This window comes from Molothrus aeneus, chromosome Z (assembly GCF_037042795.1).
Source record: "Molothrus aeneus isolate 106 chromosome Z, BPBGC_Maene_1.0, whole genome shotgun sequence".
Classification (NCBI taxonomy): domain Eukaryota; kingdom Metazoa; phylum Chordata; class Aves; order Passeriformes; family Icteridae; genus Molothrus; species Molothrus aeneus.
The window spans coordinates 53,828,828-53,847,367 of NC_089680.1; the positions used below are offsets into that span (position 1 = coordinate 53,828,828).

General features: G+C 49.6%; 1 protein-coding gene across 1 annotated transcript in view; it reads right to left on the reverse strand.

Moving 5' to 3' along the window:
- Window positions 1-7,669, reverse strand: part of PRDM6 (PR/SET domain 6) — a 74,959-nt gene extending 67,290 nt beyond the window's left edge. Inside the window, exon 1 of the mRNA XM_066569670.1 lies at window positions 7,144-7,669. Within this exon, the coding sequence (XP_066425767.1) occupies window positions 7,144-7,669 (526 nt within the window). The remainder of the gene's footprint in view (window positions 1-7,143) is intronic.
- Between the last annotated feature and the right edge of the window lie 10,871 nt (window positions 7,670-18,540).

The window sequence follows — 18,540 nt, forward strand, 5'->3', positions numbered from 1 at the left end:
TGCTCTCCGAGCCACGTCGATTAGAGGTGGATGGTGGGTGGAGGTTGGGATTTGCAGGACCCCAGGGAAGATATTTCTGGCGAGTCCTAAAAGAACGCAGCAGATATTCCTACAACCATTCTGAGGCACGATGAATAAAAGGCATCAAGTATATGCTGGAGAGGGATGGAATGGGGCAGCAGGGCAGTTGGGGTTGTTTTTTTGGTTTTGTTTTTTGTTTGGTTTTTTTTTTTTTTTGTTATTATTTCCACAGCTAGTTTGGAAAGTGAGGTATCACCACAGCATCTTTTCTTCCCTTTCCTCTTCAAAACCAGTCATCAAGAAACCCTGTGGTTTTGGCCTATCCAAAGATATTAGGGGCAGCACTGCAGTTTGGCACTGGAGGTCACATAGGAAAGGATCCCAAATAGGAAAAGGGAAGAAAAAACCCCAAACAATGAAAAAGCAAGCCCACGATCCAAAACAGTTTGGCATGTGATACACTCTAAACAGATCATGGCTGAACTCTATGATCTACAGTTGGACTTGATGACTTCACAGATCTTTTGCAACACAAATTGTTCTATGACTCTATGAAATCAATTGATTTCAATCTACCCATGCAAGTTAGAAATAAAAAATCTTACAGGAAAACTGAGAGCTTAAAGAAATGATGTCTAACCATGATGTCAGTTAGCACCAGGGTAGGCCCTTGAATTTTAATTATTTGCACTGCTTTAATATTTTCTGGATACGTAACCCTCCTCATAACTAGCTGATTACAATGGCTTTCTTAGAGGAATTGTATCTCTGGAGAAATTTACATTAAACCTGCTCAATATCTTCTTTACTCCAGTCAGACAATCTCAGTGTTGAGTTCTGCATACAGCCACCAGATATACATAACTTTTCCCACACAAAAATTTCAGTACCTGCCTAGAACAATAATTCCTTAACTTAATTCTGACAATGTGTGTTCATGAATTTGGATTAAACATTTTATTTCTACATTTCCAAGAAAAAGAAACTAAGAAATTGTCAAGGAGTATAAACAAACCCCGTGTCACTGTCATTTACCCTTACAGAAAGTCACACATGGTGATATTTATTTTCCAGTGTCCAAAAACAGTGGTAATGTCTTAATGCTTGGCAGTCACAGTATCTGATCCCCTGCTGTGTTTCTTTCCCCTTTGTCCTGCCAAAGCTGAAAATTTGGAAAATGGAACATCTTTTGAAACTGTTTTGGCTAATGTCTTGTTGATGAGAAGGGAGGAATCTGTCTTTAATACTAAGCAGTACTGAAATTCTTCTTAGTTTCATGCTTCATACATTTAGCTTTAGTTGCTATGTAATTGCACAAATAAAATCTTTAAAAATTCTCATAAATGTTATAAGAAATGGAAGCCATCCTAGCTATATTTTACCATGCCTGGAGCAAAAAGCTACTGTGCATCTTTTCCTCTTCTGTAACTAACTTTTGTGTAATAGTGTAATACATGAAAGTGTCCATTTAAAGACCACCACTGTAGGCAATGCATTCCTTTGCCTCAGAGGGCAAGGGAAGGATTTCCTTCATATCATTTTGGGGAAAAAGTCAAGAGCTCCAAGACTTGCACACTATCCTGCCTCACAGCAGGATGAACAGCATCATCTTTGTATGTGCTGCAGAGCATAATGTGGCACACTGCACCAACATGCTTAATAAGACATGGAAAAGAAGCAGGGGTTTGAGAGGGGGAGTGTTGAGGTCCACTGACATCACCAGAGTGGCCATTATCACCCACACTGGTGTGGGGGGTTCACACAAAAATGATGCTTCTAAAAGTGTGAACTTCCCAGAGCATGGCCAGATAGGGTGACAAGGAGAGGTGTCCTGTGCCCTTCCTCCAGTTTTGGCCTCAGAGAGCAGCTGAGTGTGAGTACAGGGCTTCACTGAGAACAGCTGAAATGGATAATTCTACTTTCTGCAATAGCATCAGTCAAGCCCCAAATCAAGTCAAGAAGAAGCAAGAAATGTAAGAAAATTGGAGGACTTGCTGAAAATGGAAAAATAAAGGAGGACTGCAGCCAGAGCAGAGTATGTCCTGATAAAATCTAGAGATGTAGAAGGTAAAGTCAGTGGGAATACTGCATTACAAGCCCAGATAAAGCCAAACACTTTGGAAGGAGATCAGTTTCTGTCTTTATACCTTCATATTCTATAGATAAGAAGGATTAAGAAAAGGAAGATGCAAGAAAAAGAAAATTAGAGGATTTTCTAGAGGAGCTGTTTGGCATGGTTCTTATGGAAGGATTGGAAGATGTTACTGTTTATGTGCCTCCAGAAAAATGAACACAGTGTAATGCCAATACTATAAATCCATGTGAGTACACTTAAAAGTACTAAACCTAGGCAAAAGGACATATCATTGCCCCCAAAATGTTATTTTAAACACACACCAACATAAATAACCCTACTACTGCACACTTTAAAGCAAATCTGAAAGGAAAAACCTTTCGTCAGTGAAACTAGGGTTTAACACAGTGTTTTTACCAGCAAACCAGCTGTAACAATAAATGAAAGAAATACATTTTTTCCTCAGCAATAATATGCTTCAAAGGTGCAGTTAGACTGGATACCTGCAGTTTGCTGGTATTAAAGAAGGGTGGCCTCTGACCCTTTGCTTCATAATTCACCACAAGCATGCAGGTATCCAGTGCAAGTGGCCATCATTTCACATGGTATTACTCACTTGCAAGTATAAATCACTACGGCTGGCCCTGCATCCCTGTCTGGGCCCGGGTACCCAGCTAAGCAGGAGGGAGGTCTGGAAGAGACTCTTTCCATCCGTTCCCTGAGGGCTGGAGCTTTCCAGGGAAGCTCAGCCTCTCTCGTACTTCAGTTTCCTCATCGATGAACTGGCATCCACCTCCTTTCACCAAATTATTGGCAGTTTCTATCAGGCTGCCTCACTGGAGGCAGGCTTTCGTGGGTACGAAACACGGATGCGTTTTCCCGTCGGGTGCCCTCTATTTATTTAGTTATTAATTCTAACTACTCTTTGCAGAGAGCGGGACCAAGCCCGGCCCGCTGACCCAGGGCTGTCCCCGGGCCCCGGAGGCCCGAGCCCCCTCTCGCAGGGCTGCAGCGCCCTGGCAGTGCCTCGCTGGCCGTTCCCTCGCGGCGCAGGGCGCCGGCGACTCGGGCGGCAGCGCAGGAGCTGCCGCGGGCTACGCGACTGCCGGCCGGGGCTCAGGCACACCCCGGAGGTTGTTCCTCCTTCCCCAGAGCGCCCTGGCGCCCCGGAGTGGGTCAGGGGCTTTCGGGTCATTTTTAAGAGGCGAGTGGGGGGCGGGTTGAGGGAGGTGGGTTTGATTTTCCCTGCCTTCTGTAGGTATGAATGAATTAAATTTCCGTGTCAGGTATGAGAAGGGTAGGAGAATATTGTGTGTAGATAAACCTTGCCACCCTCTGCCCCTGAGAGACCCCCATATACAATGTAGAGATGATGAATAGGCGCCAGGAGAGGAGATCGAAGTTCAGCCCGCACCGGCTCCACTCTCTCCTACAAAACTATAGGGCAATTAATTGTGGCTTGTCCCCTCATCCTTCATCTCCTGGTGGCACATATCGATGGAGATTACTGCTGATGGACCATTTTATCACCCTAAATAAACAGTCACCACCTTCTCTAACCTCAATCTAATGTATGGCTATCTGCTATATTTAAGAGTGCTGGGTAACTAATGATGTAAAATAGGTAAATCATACAGGTTACCAGCAGTCCAGAGGAAAACAAAAAAAAAGTCCGAATATTTTCCACACCGATCCACTTCACAGCATGTTATATATACACTGTCTCCCCATAAATTGAATGGGAAAAGGCGTGCAAAGTGCTTGGTCGCGTGACACTTCAGCTTTGCACAGCGTATTTATTACAGTGGCAGGTTGGTGCTTGCTGGCGAAGGTGGAGGAGTCTCAGAGCTCTCCGTGCGGGAGCGTCTCCCCAGAAGCTAGGGGCAAGCCTCCGAGGGAACCAGCCGGTCCCGCAGCCCCGGGCTCACCCGAGGAGATCTCTCCTGGCCGCCCCAGCGCCCCTCCCCCAGCGCCCAGAAATATCCTCGTCCTTCCAGATTCAAGGCTGGAAAGCAAACGGTCCCCAGCCGCCTGCCACTTTATCGGGGCTTTAGCATAATCCCCTTTACTTCCCTGGGGGTAAAGACCGCTGGGCTCTAGTTAGCGTTTTGCCTCTTAATTGCTTCTTTTTTATTATCATTATTATTATTTTTCCCTAGCTTACCCCCTTTCAATTTAAAACAATTACATATAGACGCTTAACCCACAGCTCCTAGGCGGCCCCCGCCCCTTCCCTCGCCCAAGACCGTGCCATATTCATTGATATTTGACGATCAAGGCGTGTGTCTACTGGGAAACCGCCGCCCATCCATCTTCCCGCGGCGGCCGCCCGGCGCCGGGCCGGGCCGAGCGCTGGGGAGCGGGGCCGGGCGGGGAGGCCGGGACGGGACGGGACAGCCTCGGCAGCCGGGACGGGACAGCCTCGGAAGTCGGGACAGCCCCGGCGGCCGCCCCGGCCCCGCAGCACCACGGGGGCACACGCGAAGTCGGCCGGCGCCTCTGTCGAGCGGGTGGGACCTGCCGGGGAGCGGGGACACGCGGGGAGCCCCGCAAAAGGAAGGGATGCTCGGGATGGAGAGAGGGGTATTATTTGGGAAAGTAGGGGAGACGGGGCACTCGCTTGGTTGGTGAAGGAGGTACAGCTAGGATTAGAGCCCGAGAAACAGACGGAGGCCTGCTGGGCGGGCGGGTGACTGCGCCGGGCTGGGGAGAGCCGGCCCGTCTCGGGGTGTCCTCGGGGCTGTCCGCAGATGGAAGTGCAGCAAGCAAGTACGACTCAAACTAAAGTAGACGGCACCTCATCTCACCCACAGCCCCCACCTCCTTCCCCTCAAACGGGCAGTGAGGGTGGGAATGATGCGAAACGGAGTGAGGGTGGGAGTGAAGGCGGCTGGAAATCCCACTGCCCACGGACCGCTAGCGTGACCCTGGCCGCACTCGGGGAGCCGCGCAGGGGCAGCCAGGCCCGTGCCCTGCAGCTTGTTCCCTTGATCGTGCGAGTGCTGGGAGTGCATGGCGCGGCACAGGCTGTAGCTGCGGCACTCCTTCTTCACTGACAGTTTACTTTTTTCTTTATTTTTTTTTAAGCACGAGTTGCCCAAAGCAACTGCGCTTGGTCCCAGAAGACCGAAACACTCGCGTTGAAAGTTTCGCTCAGAGGCAACTAATAACCGCTACAGCGAAAGCCGCCCTGTAAACAAGTAAATTAGAGGAATGTTTAGATCTAACTGAAGAAAAACAAACATTAAAAAAAGTCAGAGGGCGCTGGCCGCCCCCTGCCCGTCCTTCCGACGGCGAGGGCTGCCCCGTCAGAGCCGGACGCGATTCACAAGCGTCCTTCCCGCAATCGATCCCTTCGCTTCCCCGAAGCTTCCACCTTTTATACCGCGCTCGGGAAGAAATTATTCAGGCTTCGCCTCCGACTCTGCGGGGTGCTGTTATTCCACTCAGTCCCTAAAAATATCCCCCCCCCCCCCCAAAACGCTTTTTAATATTCCTTTCTTCTTTTAAAACCTTTACCCTTTAGGTTTACAGAGCGGTTCCGAGAAGTAAAACATGTTTTGTTTGAACCGTTCGGTTGTCGATTAGAAGTGCATTTCGGATTCCATTTTCTGCATGTAATTTATAATATCACGTTTTCTTCACCCGAGAACACAAAATACACGAACAAGTTTCACTACAAGGTAAGACTAAGCATGAGGAAGTCGCTCAAAATAAAGTCGACAACCAATATAGAAGCATTTGAAATGTTAAGAAGGCGGGAAAAATCTCCACCAAACTCCGATTCAGCTTTCCCCCTAACATATGCACAGCGCTGAAGACTGCTAGCATCCACGCAGTTTAATTAATACATAGCAGGATGTCGGGGAAACTTTCAAAACAAGCTCCTCATCTGAAATGGAATTAAACGAATCCGCATTTTGCTTGGGCATGTGTTTCAGGACTGCTGGTTTGGGGTACCGTTTTTCTGTTCAACAGCCTTCCTTAAACCGACATTTGGGGAGTGGTGGTGGCTGAGAAGGACAACCAAAAAAAAAAAAAAAAAGAGTTTTAAGAAACCTTAGGATAAAAGAGAGTGTTTGAAACAATAGTATTTTTTTTAAAGTGCATGCATGGGTCGAAGCCATGTGTTTTAAGAGGGACAGATCCAGATCCGTGTGCTCTGAATGTTAGTTATAAAACTGATGAACTATTAGGAGTTCATATAGTTTTTTTCATGTCGTGAATTTCCTCGGTTGCGTCGTATTGATAGATACAGGGTAAAAAAAAGACAGAAGTTTCTAAAATTACAAACCTTTCATCCGTACAGATGTATAATGATAGGGGCGCCCCATCCCCCCCAAAAAAACCCTCCCAGCTGTATAATAGGCAACAGCAGTATAAAACTCTTTAGAACCTCCAAGTCCTAAATTAATTCTGACTCGTGCAGACTTTTTCGTCGAGAAAATCGGCTTTTCTCTTTAAATGACCATGTCATGCTTTTCCGTAGAGGTGGAAAACTAAAACCAACGAGGTGTTAACGAAGACTGAAAGGAAACGATACTCCGAGATAAGAAAGAGGAAAACTTTGCCCTAGACCATCTGATGAAAACTGCAACTTTTCCCCTGCCCAGCTCGGAGGAGTAATTGATTTCTGTGTATTCAGCGAAGCCCGGGCTTTCCGGGCAGGAATGGAGTGGGACATATAAGGCGAGAAAGGACCAGCTTTGTAGCTAGTCGCCCTGAACTTTTGCTGAATCCATTTTCCTAAGCAGCCCTCCGAAAGAAATCTAACCCCACCACAGCCTTTCCGGTGAAGCGTGCCTTCCAGGGAAGGACCCGGGTTTCAGACCAGAAAAACTGCTACTGAAGGGCTGCAGCCCGTCTCCTGAAACAACTGGTATCAAGGCAAAAACTAAAGGGAGGGAAGGGCGAGACGGAGGGTGCTCCCGGAGGAGTGAGAGCGGTGCAGGCACCGACTGCCGTCCCGCAGCCTGGAGCGTCCCCGGGCTGGCCCCAGACGCGGAGGGGAAGCGGCAGAGGAGGGCGAGAAGGGGCACGATACGTACGGTTGTTGGGGTCGCTGGTGTGCTGGTTCAGGGGGATGATCTCCATGCGCTGCTGCCCGTACAGGTAGTAGTCCAGCTCCTCGGCCGTGCAGCGGTACCGAGCGGCACCACGGTCGCCGCATTTGCCGCCGCCGCTGCCGGCCCCGCACAAATCCTTGCCCTGCAGGGGAGCGGGCGCTCCCCCGGCCGGGAGCTCCGAGCTCTGCAGTGGGCCGAAGACCGGGACCTGGGTCACAGGCAGGGAGGTCAGGCCAGCCAGAGAAGCCGCCGCCGCAGCGACGCAGGACGAGTTGGAGGAGGAAGACGGAGTGGACGAGGAAGAGGAGGAGGAGGCGGAGGAGAGGGAGGTCGGGCGCTGGCGGAGGCTGTCAGCCGGGAGCTCGGCTCTCTCGGGTGGCTGGAGCTGGGCGAGGGGCCCGCTGCTTTTGAGCTGGCTGCTCTGCGGGAAAAGCTGCTGCCAGTGCTGCAGATAGGCAGGATCCACCTTCAGGAACGCGGATCCGCCGGGATCTCCGGGCTTCAGCATCGCTCTGCCTGTGGAGCAGGGAGGAAGGGGACAGAAGACGTGAGCCCCCCGCCCCGCCCTGGCAGGGCCGCCCGACCCCGCGGTGGGACACGCGGTCGGACAGACGCTCGGACACACTGGGCCACGCGTGGGCTCTGCGCCGCGGCCGTGCGGGATCGGCGGCGGGACCGTGCGCCCGTCGCTTCCCCTGTCCGTGGCCAGATCCGTCAGGAGAAAGCCTCGTCCCGAAAAGCCCCAGGACGAGAAACGTGGTGGCCGGGGCGACACGGCTGTGCCGCGGTGCCCGCCCGGAGCACGGGCAGGAGGCGGGCGGTGGCGGCGGGCAGCCCCTCACGCCGGCCCACGGCCCGAGAGCCCCCGCTCACCCCGTCCCCGCCGCACGCACTGCCTTCCCTTTTCACTCCTTCCCTCTCTCCGCGGAAGCAAACGACTCTCCGCTGACAACAGGGAGGAGGAGGAGGAGGAGGAGGCGGAGGAAAGTTCAGTCACACGCACACACGCGCGGGTCTCTCCTCTCCTCTCCGGCCGCTCTGTTTCCCACTCAGGCGCTCCCAGGCGGAGGGCACGGCCGGCGGTGCCCTGCCCCGGGCTCGGGCGCCGCGCTGTGCCGGGCAGCTCGGAGGGACCCCGGGCCGCGCCTGCCTTACCTGAGCGGGGCGAGGGCTGCTGCTGCTGCTGCTGCTGCTGCTGCTGCTGCTGCTGCTGCGCGGGCGGCGTGCGGAGGTGTCGGCTGCTCCGGGAGCCTCCGAGCCGGACAGCGGCCGGGAGCAAAGACTTCTCCGGTCTTTGTCCACGCGGGAGCGGGGTGATCCTTCTCCAGGTTCCGGGGACCGGAGGGACGGCTAGCTGCGAGCCACCGGGCTCCCTCTGCTGTGGCTGCGCATCGCAGTCGCGGCCGGGCGCTCGGCTCGGCTCTGGCAGGCTCTGGGCGAGACACGTGGGTTTTACGACAGCGCAAAATACAAGTGTGTGTGGTGTGTACGAGAAGGAGGGGAGGGATCGGGAAGTTACCAGCGAGTCTGGATGCAGAGCTCTTTTTTGGCAACTTCCTCCACTTTGTTCCTTGCTCAACTTTTAAAGTGCCCCTTTCTTCCCTTCCCTCCTCCTTCCTTCCCTCCCACCCCCCAGCCTTCGACCTCTGTCCCTCTCTCCTGTTTCCCTCCCTCCAGTTTCCTTCCCTCCCTCTCTTTTTTCTCTCCCCCCCCCCCCCCTACCCCAGCTCCGAAGTACAATCGCCTCTAAATGAGCTAAAGAGCTGGGATTTTGGCTTTTACCTTGGCGGAGGGGAGCGGTGGACCGGCGCCCTCCCGAGCGGGATCTGCTGCTCCCACCCCAGAGCCGAGCGTCGGGAGCTCCCGACCCCGCCGGCCCAAGCGCCTCGCACCCGGCCAGTCTCCCGTCAGCTGTGAGGCTCTTGCCTCACTTGCTTTTGGCCCCTCGGGGGTTGGCGTGGATTTTAGACACCTACCCGACCTGTCCCGGTACTGTCTCAGATAGTTCGTGCTGTGTGCTGGGTGACATGCCTCCTTTTCCCCTCGGCTACCTGAGACCAGTCCCAGCACAGCTGAGGGAACCCACCGCCCCAGAGCTTCTCCTTCCTCAGACCTTGCATCCTCGGGCACCACTAGCACGCCTCACTCCTGCTCTTTGCGCTGGGTTACAGCGCAGCGCAAGAAGTATGCCATAGGGAGATGCAACCTGTGGCGAGAAACTTCTCATCTCTAGTGATTTTCGTCCCCACTCTGCTTAGAAACTTGGGTTTCCCGCCCCGCTGCTCAGTTGTTGAGCTCACGTATTAGTGAGTATTTAACAAGTTTGGGGCTTTTTTTTCAGTTTCTTTCCTAGACCATGTGAAAAAACAGACAAGAACTATAATCTCTTAGGTATATGGTTCGTACATATTATGCCTTGCATTGAGGACAAAATGCACGAACTGTTTATCTTACCAAAACATCTCTCTAGTGTCAGAAGAGCCCTCGTAGACGGGTGTTACACGCACACTGAATGCACAGTTGCCTACAAAAGTAACGTGTGAGCGTGTAATATGTTTTCACCCTTCTCCCCACCCTGATTCTAGTTTGTTTCTTTCCCACCCTTCATTCTCGCAGAGCCTGGGAAAGCTGCTGCTGTTTAGACTTTGTCTGTGTCTAAGGCAGGACATTTTAACACAAATTTGAACAGGGCTGGGGCAAAAAATGTTTTGACTAGAGTCATTTTGACAAGGTCATCCGTCATCTGCTGTATAGATTGATAACACCTAAATTAAAGGCAAACACGAGTAGGAACACCCCCAGCACCCATTTTTAGGGGTTATAAAGTTGGGTATAAAAACCTTCTTTAAATCTTTGATCAATTCCATGATGCAATATGTAATAATTTTCATCCCTCTCGCTCTCTCAATCCTCTTTCTGTAGTTCCGCAGCGCTGCCGCTCAGCCCGGGGACAGAGGTGAGGCTGGGAGTCTGTTCGCGCCGTCTCTGGCGGTCAGTGTAGGGCGCACTGGCAGTGGGCGCGCTTGGTTTTCTCTGTTTTCTCTGCATTAAAACAACGTCTCGTTCCTACCCACCTCCCTCCTGGTCACAATTTTATTCCGCCCCATCTGGCTCTTTAATTTATTTTTATTTTACCTTTACGTGCACATCTGTGCTATGGTTGTCTTCCTTACTGGACTTCTTTCGAAAATAGTGAATTTCTTTTGGTGGTAGGAATCTGAAAAATTCGTTTCGCGCTAGAAAAATGTGATGAAGTAGAGGAAAGTCCCTAACTAATGGATTTAAGTACATTGTCAATACCTGCATTTGCTTCGAGTTGTTAACAGAAGTATTCCATGAGGGTTCATATTCAGGAGTACTTCAATCTGTTGCTTCTGGCATTTTTTTAACAGACAGAAAAGTAGCGCTTTAAGCTGTCAAGGTGGCAGAATAAGATTTACAGACTCCCTTGGCGCTCCGAGACCCTGCCGAACCAGAGGAGAGGAAGAAGGAAGGCTCGCCGTCCTTGCCGGTCCGCGGGCTCGCGGAGGGCGGGCCGGGAGCCTGTGCCCTCAGCAGCCCGGGCCGGCTCTGCCCGCTGCTCCGCCCGGCCGCTCGCCCGGGCGGCGGGCACGCTGCGCCTCGTCCTGCGGCTTCTGTCCTCAGTCACAAGGAGCCTCTCTGCGCGGGTCCGCTCGGCGCAGGGTGGGAAGGGAGGAGAGCACCGGCGGGAAAGGTCGGTGAGCCGTGGGTCAGCGCCGGTGCCGAGCGGCGGGCGGGACAGACGGACGGGCTCGTGCGCCGGGCCGGCCAGGAAGGCAGCGGCGCGCCTCGCCAGGGCAGGGCACGGCTTCTCGCCCAGTCTCTCCAAAGCATCTCCGCTGCCGGCCCCTCCACTCCCTCGGGAAGAGCCAGCAGGCAGATCCGCCAGCAGGGCTCCCAGCCCTGAACCTGCACCTCCCCGGGGTGGCTTTAGCCAACCCTGACCTCTGGTCTCGCTTCCCCAGGCAGAGCGGTTTGTGCGCGTCCCTGCTGTCTCCCCCGAGCTGGTCTATTTGTTACTATTTCTTGGGTTTGCTCTTGCTGTGAGTTTGGCTTTTTTAAAAATATAATTTAAAAAAAATTATTTCTTTGCTCCTGGATGTAAAGATGAGAGGGGAAAAAAGAAAGGAAGCTTTAACTACTGCCATCTCCTTCCTCTTCTCTCAGGCTTTTTCATTATTTAGGAGGACGAGTGCTGAAACAAATCACATTGACTGTTTAGAAGGCGATCAAACCTTTATAAAAATCCATCGCCTACGAATCGATTGGTGAATATTTGCTAGGAATTTGTTCAAAAGAAATAAATAAGGAGGGTAAATGTATTAAATGCAAAGGGGGAACACGGTGGTGTTTTTCTTCATTGATTAATGACCTCTAAAATAAAACAAGCGGGAAGAGAAGCCAAGATCGATAAATTAACTACCCAAATTCATCATTTTCCCTGCGATTTTTTTTTTCCTTTTAGGGTATTTGGTTGTGTTTTGTGGGGTTTTCTGGTTTTTTTCTTTCTTTTTTTCTTTCTTTTTTTTTTTTTTTTCTCTTGCTTGTTTGGGTTTTGTTTTGTAAACAACATTTATGAAAGATGCCCTTCTCTTTGAAAACTCGAAGGCTTTATTTTAGGCTTGAGTTAGAAAAGGGAGCTAAAACCCTTTTAGCAAGGGATTGAATCGGGGACACCCTATCTGATTTCGTTTGACACACAATTAAAAAGTTTGCCTTTCATATTAATTAATTCTCCTGATCTGGGAAAGACAAATGGTCGGTTACCTCTGACAGGAGTCCGATAAAGGATTCAGCAGCTTTCCTTCTTGCCCTAGGCGTCTCCTCATTCCAGTTTTAAGGTCACGAGCGGCCGAGTTAATAATTCATTAATATAGACATTTATTCAGATGGGATTCACGGGGATTCGCGCTCTTCTACATCTCACCGTTCGGATTCCAGTTCCCCTCGAAGAGAAGAAGAGGGGGAGGAGAAGGGGTAGGGGAAGGCTCTACACAGTGGTCTACACACGTGTTCGAAACGTGGTGCTCCCAACGCGAGCCCTGCCGGGGCAGCGATCCCCAGGCCCGAGCAGCGGCCGAGGGCAGGGCGGCCTGGCGGCGCTCCGCCTCCCGAGCCTTTCCCGAGCCGAAGCCAGCCACTGCCCCCCTCCCCCGCTTCTACTTCCCCGGAATCGGCAAGCGGCCGAAGCGCGGCAGGAGTCGGGGAAATTGCCCGAAGGGGCCGCTGGCAGCGCGCCCCGGGGCCGGGCACGGCGTGCGGCGCGGAGAGCGCTGTGCGGCCGGGGGGCGTCAGAGGGGGCGTCAGATAGCGGGGTGTCAGTGGGGTGTCAGGTATTAGAGGGGTGTTAGAGGGGTGTGGGGTGTCAGTGGGGTGTCAGTGGGGTGTTAGAGGTGTGTCAGTAGGGTGTTAGTGGGGTATTAGTGGGGTGTCAGTGGGGATGTTAGTGGGGTGTTAGTGGGGATGTTAGTGGGGTGTTAGTGGGGATGTTAGTGGAGTGCTAGTGGGGTGTTAGTGGGGTGTTAGTGGGGTGTTAGTGGAGTGCTAGTGGGGTGTTAGTGGAGTGCTAGTGGGGTATTAGAGGGGTGTTAGTGGGGATGTTAGTGGGGATGTTAGTGGGGTGTCAGTGGAGTGTTAGTGGGGTGTCAGTGGGGATGTTAGTGGGGATGTTAGTGGGAATGTTAGTGGGATGTTAGTGGGGTGTCAGTGGGGATGTTAGTGGGGTGTTAGTGGGGTGTTAGTGGGGATGTTAGTGGGGATGTTAGTGGGGATGTTAGTGGGGTGTTAGTGGGGTGTTAGTGGGGTGTTAGTGGAGTGCTAGTGGGGTGTTAGTGGAGTGCTAGTGGGGTATTAGAGGGGTGTTAGTGGGGTGTTAGTGGGGATGTTAGTGGGGATGTTAGTGGGGTGTCAGTGGAGTGTTAGTGGGGTGTCAGTGGGGATGTTAGTGGGGATGTTAGTGGGAATGTTAGTGGGATGTTAGTGGGGTGTCAGTGGGGATGTTAGTGGGGATGTTAGTGGGATGTTAGTGGGGTGTCAGTGGGGATGTTAGTGGGGTGTCAGTGGGGTGTCAGTGGGGTGTTAGTGGGGATGTTAGTGGGGTGTTAGTGGGGTGTCAGTGGAGTGTTAGTGGGGTGTCAGTGGGGTGTCAGTGGGGTGTCAGTGGGAATGTTAGTGGGGTGTTAATGGGGTGTTAGTGGAATGTCAGTGGGGATGTTAGTGGGGTGCTATCGGGGTGTTAGTGGGGATGTTAGTGGGGGTCACTGCCGGGGTGTCAGTGGGGTGTTATTGGGGGTGTCAGCGGGGGTCTCAGCCGGGGTCGCTGCCGGGGATCGCGCCCGGCGGGTCCGCGGGCGGTGCCGAGTCCCGGAGGAGCCCCCGGGGCGCGCCCTTGTGGCCCGGCGGGGCGGGCGGGGGTCGCTGCCGCCGCCGCGGCTGCCGCTGCAAGGCCCCCCCGGCCCTGCCGTGTCGCTCCGAGCGGTCGGGACGGGCGCCCTACCCGCCGTGTGACAACGGGCCACACCGCCCTGCTGCCCTCCCCGAGCCAGCAGAGCCGCCGCGGGCACCGGAGCCGCCGGTCCCCGGGGGCACCTGGGGCTGAAGGGGCTCCCCCAGGAAAGGGAAGTGTGTCCCTGCCTTGGGAGCAGGCAGTAAGAGGCTGTCCGAGGGGCTCTGCTGCGGGGAAGAAAGGAAAACACCTGACCACCTGGAACTGGATAGCGATTGTTAAATGATTTGGCAGCGGCCACGAGGCAGATGCCAGCCAGATCCTAATGACTTTCTGCCACTATTGACCTGATACGGATGTGAACTCGTGACCCTTGGGGAGAAATGCGCTATAGTCTATTACCAATTCCCCCAGCCACCAAATCCTCCTCACAGGCAGATTCAAACGTTTACGCCCATCAACAAAACAAACTGCTCCAAGCAAGGCACACTGCAGATGGGATGAGAAAAGGAATTCTCAGTTGTAAAGACCAACTAAAAATAAATCAAGTCATGGCATGAAAACAGTTGCCATGACAAATTTGGGTTAATTTCTTTCCTTCCTTTCACACAGAACCCATCTGAAAGTGCTCTCAATTATTTGAGAATTATAGGGTTTTTTGATTTTGTTTTGGTTATGGGTTTTTCGGTTGGTTGGTTTGGTTTGGTGGTTTTTTCTTTTTTTTTTGGTTGGTTGGGTTTTAGTTTTTGTTGTTGTTTTTGTGGGATTTTGTTCTTGTTGTTTGTTTTTTGTCTGTTTTTTTCCTTTTTAAACCCAAAACCAACGTTTGATCTATAATGTAGTACTTCAATATGTTTTTCCAGATAGAATTCTAGAACTTAAAATCCATTTTCTGGGTAATAACAGGATTAATAGGCAGAATACTTTAATCACTTCTGACATCTTTAAGCCCAGCTTTTATGGATTTTTGATGTTTGCAGCTGAGTATGCACTCTTACATGTACTTCATTCAACAATTTTTTAAAAAAGTGTTTAAGGGAGTGGTCTGAAAGGCAGACCTCTTTTAAAATCCCTGATGTCAATCCTTCCAAATCAAGTGACTCAACATTTTGAATGCAACTCTGGGTGGCTACTTCAAGCAGAAAAACAGTCTGGAAAGTTTTCCTTTATTTAAAAATAGCTCTCAGAAATACAGAATCTATTAAACATGATTGTTTGCATGTGACATAAGAACGATAAGGTCTGGACAAAACTGCCATAATATTTGCAGAAATAAATTGAGATTATGGGGCTTCTTTCCAATTTTGGTGCAGGATTGCAATCGTGATTCAATATTTTGGACAGAAAAACCTCACATTCTCTGTTTTCTATTTAAGTACTTTTCCAAAACCTTTATTTTTCTAGCAGATTTATCCAGGCCTGAACTCTAGTAGTTTGTTTTGGTGGGGTTTTTTTTTAGGGGGGAGAGGGGTTGGGGGTTTTTTTGGTTTGGTTTTTCTTGGTTGTTTCTGTTTTTTTTTTTTTTCTTTATAAATCACCACTGAATCTATTGATGGGGAAAGGAAAAGACTGACAGTCCCAGGGAACAAGAGTTCAAAGCAGGGATTGTATCTTCCTGTGCTTTGTATGACACAAGGTAAAAGGCTATGGGTACAATTCTGGGGTATCTGTCCTGCCAATGCTCACTGTTTCTCACTGGTCTATGTCTGGTCAATGATCTTTTGCTTAAAATAAGACTATATGTCAAACTAGCTTCAGCAAGTCAGATTCTTGAATACAATTGTTCATTCTGACAGCATTATTCAGGAATAGCCATCTTGGACTTTATGTTTTAAGTCCAGCCAGCAGCCACTTGCTCCTCCCTCACCAGTGGGATCAAGGAGAGAATGGTAATGGCCAGAAAACTCATATTTTGGGATAAAACATGTTAATAGGGAAAGCAAAAGCCATGCATACAAGGAAAGCAAAACAAGGAATTAATTCACTGATTCCCATGGGCAGACATCTCCAGGAGAGCAGGACACATAAAGGTGACTTGGGAAGACAGATACCATCACTGCAAGAATGCATATTCTTCTGCCCCTACTTTATGTCCTGAGCATGATGTCACATGGTCTGGAAATCCCTTTGGTCAGTTTGGGTCACCTGTCCCAGCTGTGTCTGCTCCCAGCCTCTCATGCACTCCCAACATCTCACCAGCATGCAAGAACAAACAGCAGAACAGGCCTTGGCTCTGTGTAAGCCCTGCTCAGCAACAACAGAAACATCTCTGTATTATCAACCCTGTGCTCAGCACAAATCCAAAACACAGCCCCATGCCAGCCCCTGCAAAGAAAATTACCCCAGCCAAACCCAGAACAGTGGCCAGGTTTTTCCCCAGAAGGAACTGGGGTGAGGGTAACAGTCCTGGAAGAGCTGCTAAGGACAGCCGTGATGTGCACCATGTGTACTGTGAAAAACATCTGGTCACAGCTTTAGCACCAAGTAGAAAATTTTAGCTGCTACAACATTATTGCTAGATGGCACCTCATGAGCAATGGAGTTTTCTAGGTAAACGAGTAAAACTGAACATTATATGGAGATGAATTCTCAAGGAATACCAAAATCAAGAACTGAAATACCTAAGTAACTACAGTAGAGTACTTGACATCCCACTACAGTTGCTCTACATCAGTTTCCAATGCTTTACCAGACAGATACTAGATCAGTTTCCAATGCTTTACCAAACATTTATTTCAGTTTTTCATGTGGTTCTATCTAGAACTATAGAAGTCCAAAACTGAATCCAGAAATACAGATGTTAAAAAAAAACCCAAACCAACATAGATAAAACATGTAGGTTTTCAATAGAGAGCAAGCATACTGAAGCTGGCAATTTTCTGTAGCAAGGTTTACATTCTAACATTCACACACATTCTCTAGTGTGAATCATTAAAAGCAGGGAGCCAAAACCAAAACAGTTGATTTATGGAAATATATAGAATGGCTACACACTTCAGGAGTTGCCTAAGTACCTCATTGTGAAATCCTAAACTCTTCCTTTCTGACTAACAAGAATCAGTTTTCCTAGATTCCTGTTTGGCTTCTGACAATCAGACTGGCCTTGTTATTTCACCTTGTGCACCTGAGCTAAATCTATTCTGGGAGCTAACCTCTTGATCAAAAAAAAAAAAAAAAAAACCAAGTAGGCTTTCTGTAGCTTATCACTGGTGCTTAGCCTCCATCCAGCTGAACTGATATTAAAAAAATAGGCAACCCTAAATGGCAAAGCTCTAGAGACACATGGTTTTGTGAGCTATTCTACATTTTGGCTGGAACAGGTTAGCTGTTCTGCTACACTGGCAGTGCAAGTGCAGATTTTGGGTTTAGAAAGAAGAGAAAGCATAGGGTGAGAGGAAACACTTTGGTTACTGAGTTCAGTACATTGACATTGCAGTCAACTGTGGAACAGCTGTTAAGTCCAAATAAGTTTAAAAAGAAATAATTTCTTTCTACTGTATGCTGTAAGAGCTCTACCCTCTCCTTCTTCCCCTGAAAATACCCAATAACAATCTCAGGGCTTTCAGTAGAACAGGCAGGAAAGAAACCCCATAAACTTCAGAATACACAAAGAAATGGAAAGACAAGTGATGCTGTGGACCTCTGCACTGAGACAAGAGTTGGTCAAGTGGAAATGCCCAAGGGACCTTAGAAAGTGAATACCCCACAGAGAACAGAGGAAATAAAAATGTCAAAGTGAAATGGTCAGGTTTATTTTATATACTTAGAAACTTATGCTTGACTGCTTAAAGCCATTAAGCACATCAGTGCACTTTTATCAATTCCTGATATTTGAAAGAAAGACAAAAACAAATAATTTATCAGAACATGACTTTGTATCAAGAAAAAATAGAAAAAACCTTGATGCAAAGCAAGCCATGGTTGTGTATAAAGATCCAATGGAAAAAAAGAAATGGGATGAGACTCAGGCTATAGCAGCAGTGATCAGACAACACTTGTCCTGGTATTTTGGGGTAACCAGGGAAGGAAAAAAAGGGCTAAGAGTCAAACAACAAGTAATAAAGCTCCATCCAACTTCTTGACAACAAACAATGCAGGAGAGCATCAGAGGCTCAGGCAGCAGTTATCTGCATCCCTGCTGGGCACTGTGTCTACAGAACAGCTAGAGGCCAGCAGGGCAGGAGGAACTTGACTGGAATATGAGGACTCAGGTAGCATGCTGCTCCATGTGGAGCCTGGGTGAAGCACCATGGATAAAAGTTTCAGCTTTGCCTGACAACCACTGTAGACAAATCTCAGTTATTAGAGCCACTGGCTAAACCATGTTCCATGCAAGAACATAACACATCCCTCATGGCCACTGCTGCGGTCACAAGACCTCAGTTCCATCCTAAAGCCAAGAGCTAACCTTGGAATGCTGTTCCTCCCACATTCCATTTCTGGCATGCAAACAGTTCCTCTAGGAACATGTATGGGAGGGATATCTCCTTCCACTTAACCCCAAGAGGATCACCACTGCTTCTTCTGTTCCAGTGAAAGAAACTCATTGCAGGTAAGTTGTCTTGATCTTCATGACAGCAGAGTCTGGAGGTTCTTTGAGTCTGCAAACTATGAGATTTGTTTTCCTCATGCTCTTTTTATGTTGGTTATTAAATTTAAAGTATGAGAAGGTGCACTTTAAGACAGGTTCAACAGTTACTTCAGGAAACTTATAGGACGACATGTGAGTAGTAAGGTACAGGTGTTTCTTATGTTGGTAACTTAACCAAAGTATTGTACTTTCACTTTGAAATTCATTCTTAGAGTGTGAGGGGCTATTGTTCTGAAATAACTATATCACATTTCTTCTGGAGCTTACAATCAGCTTTATGAAAAGGAATCACATCCTTATTCAACCCATGCCAGCCAGATTG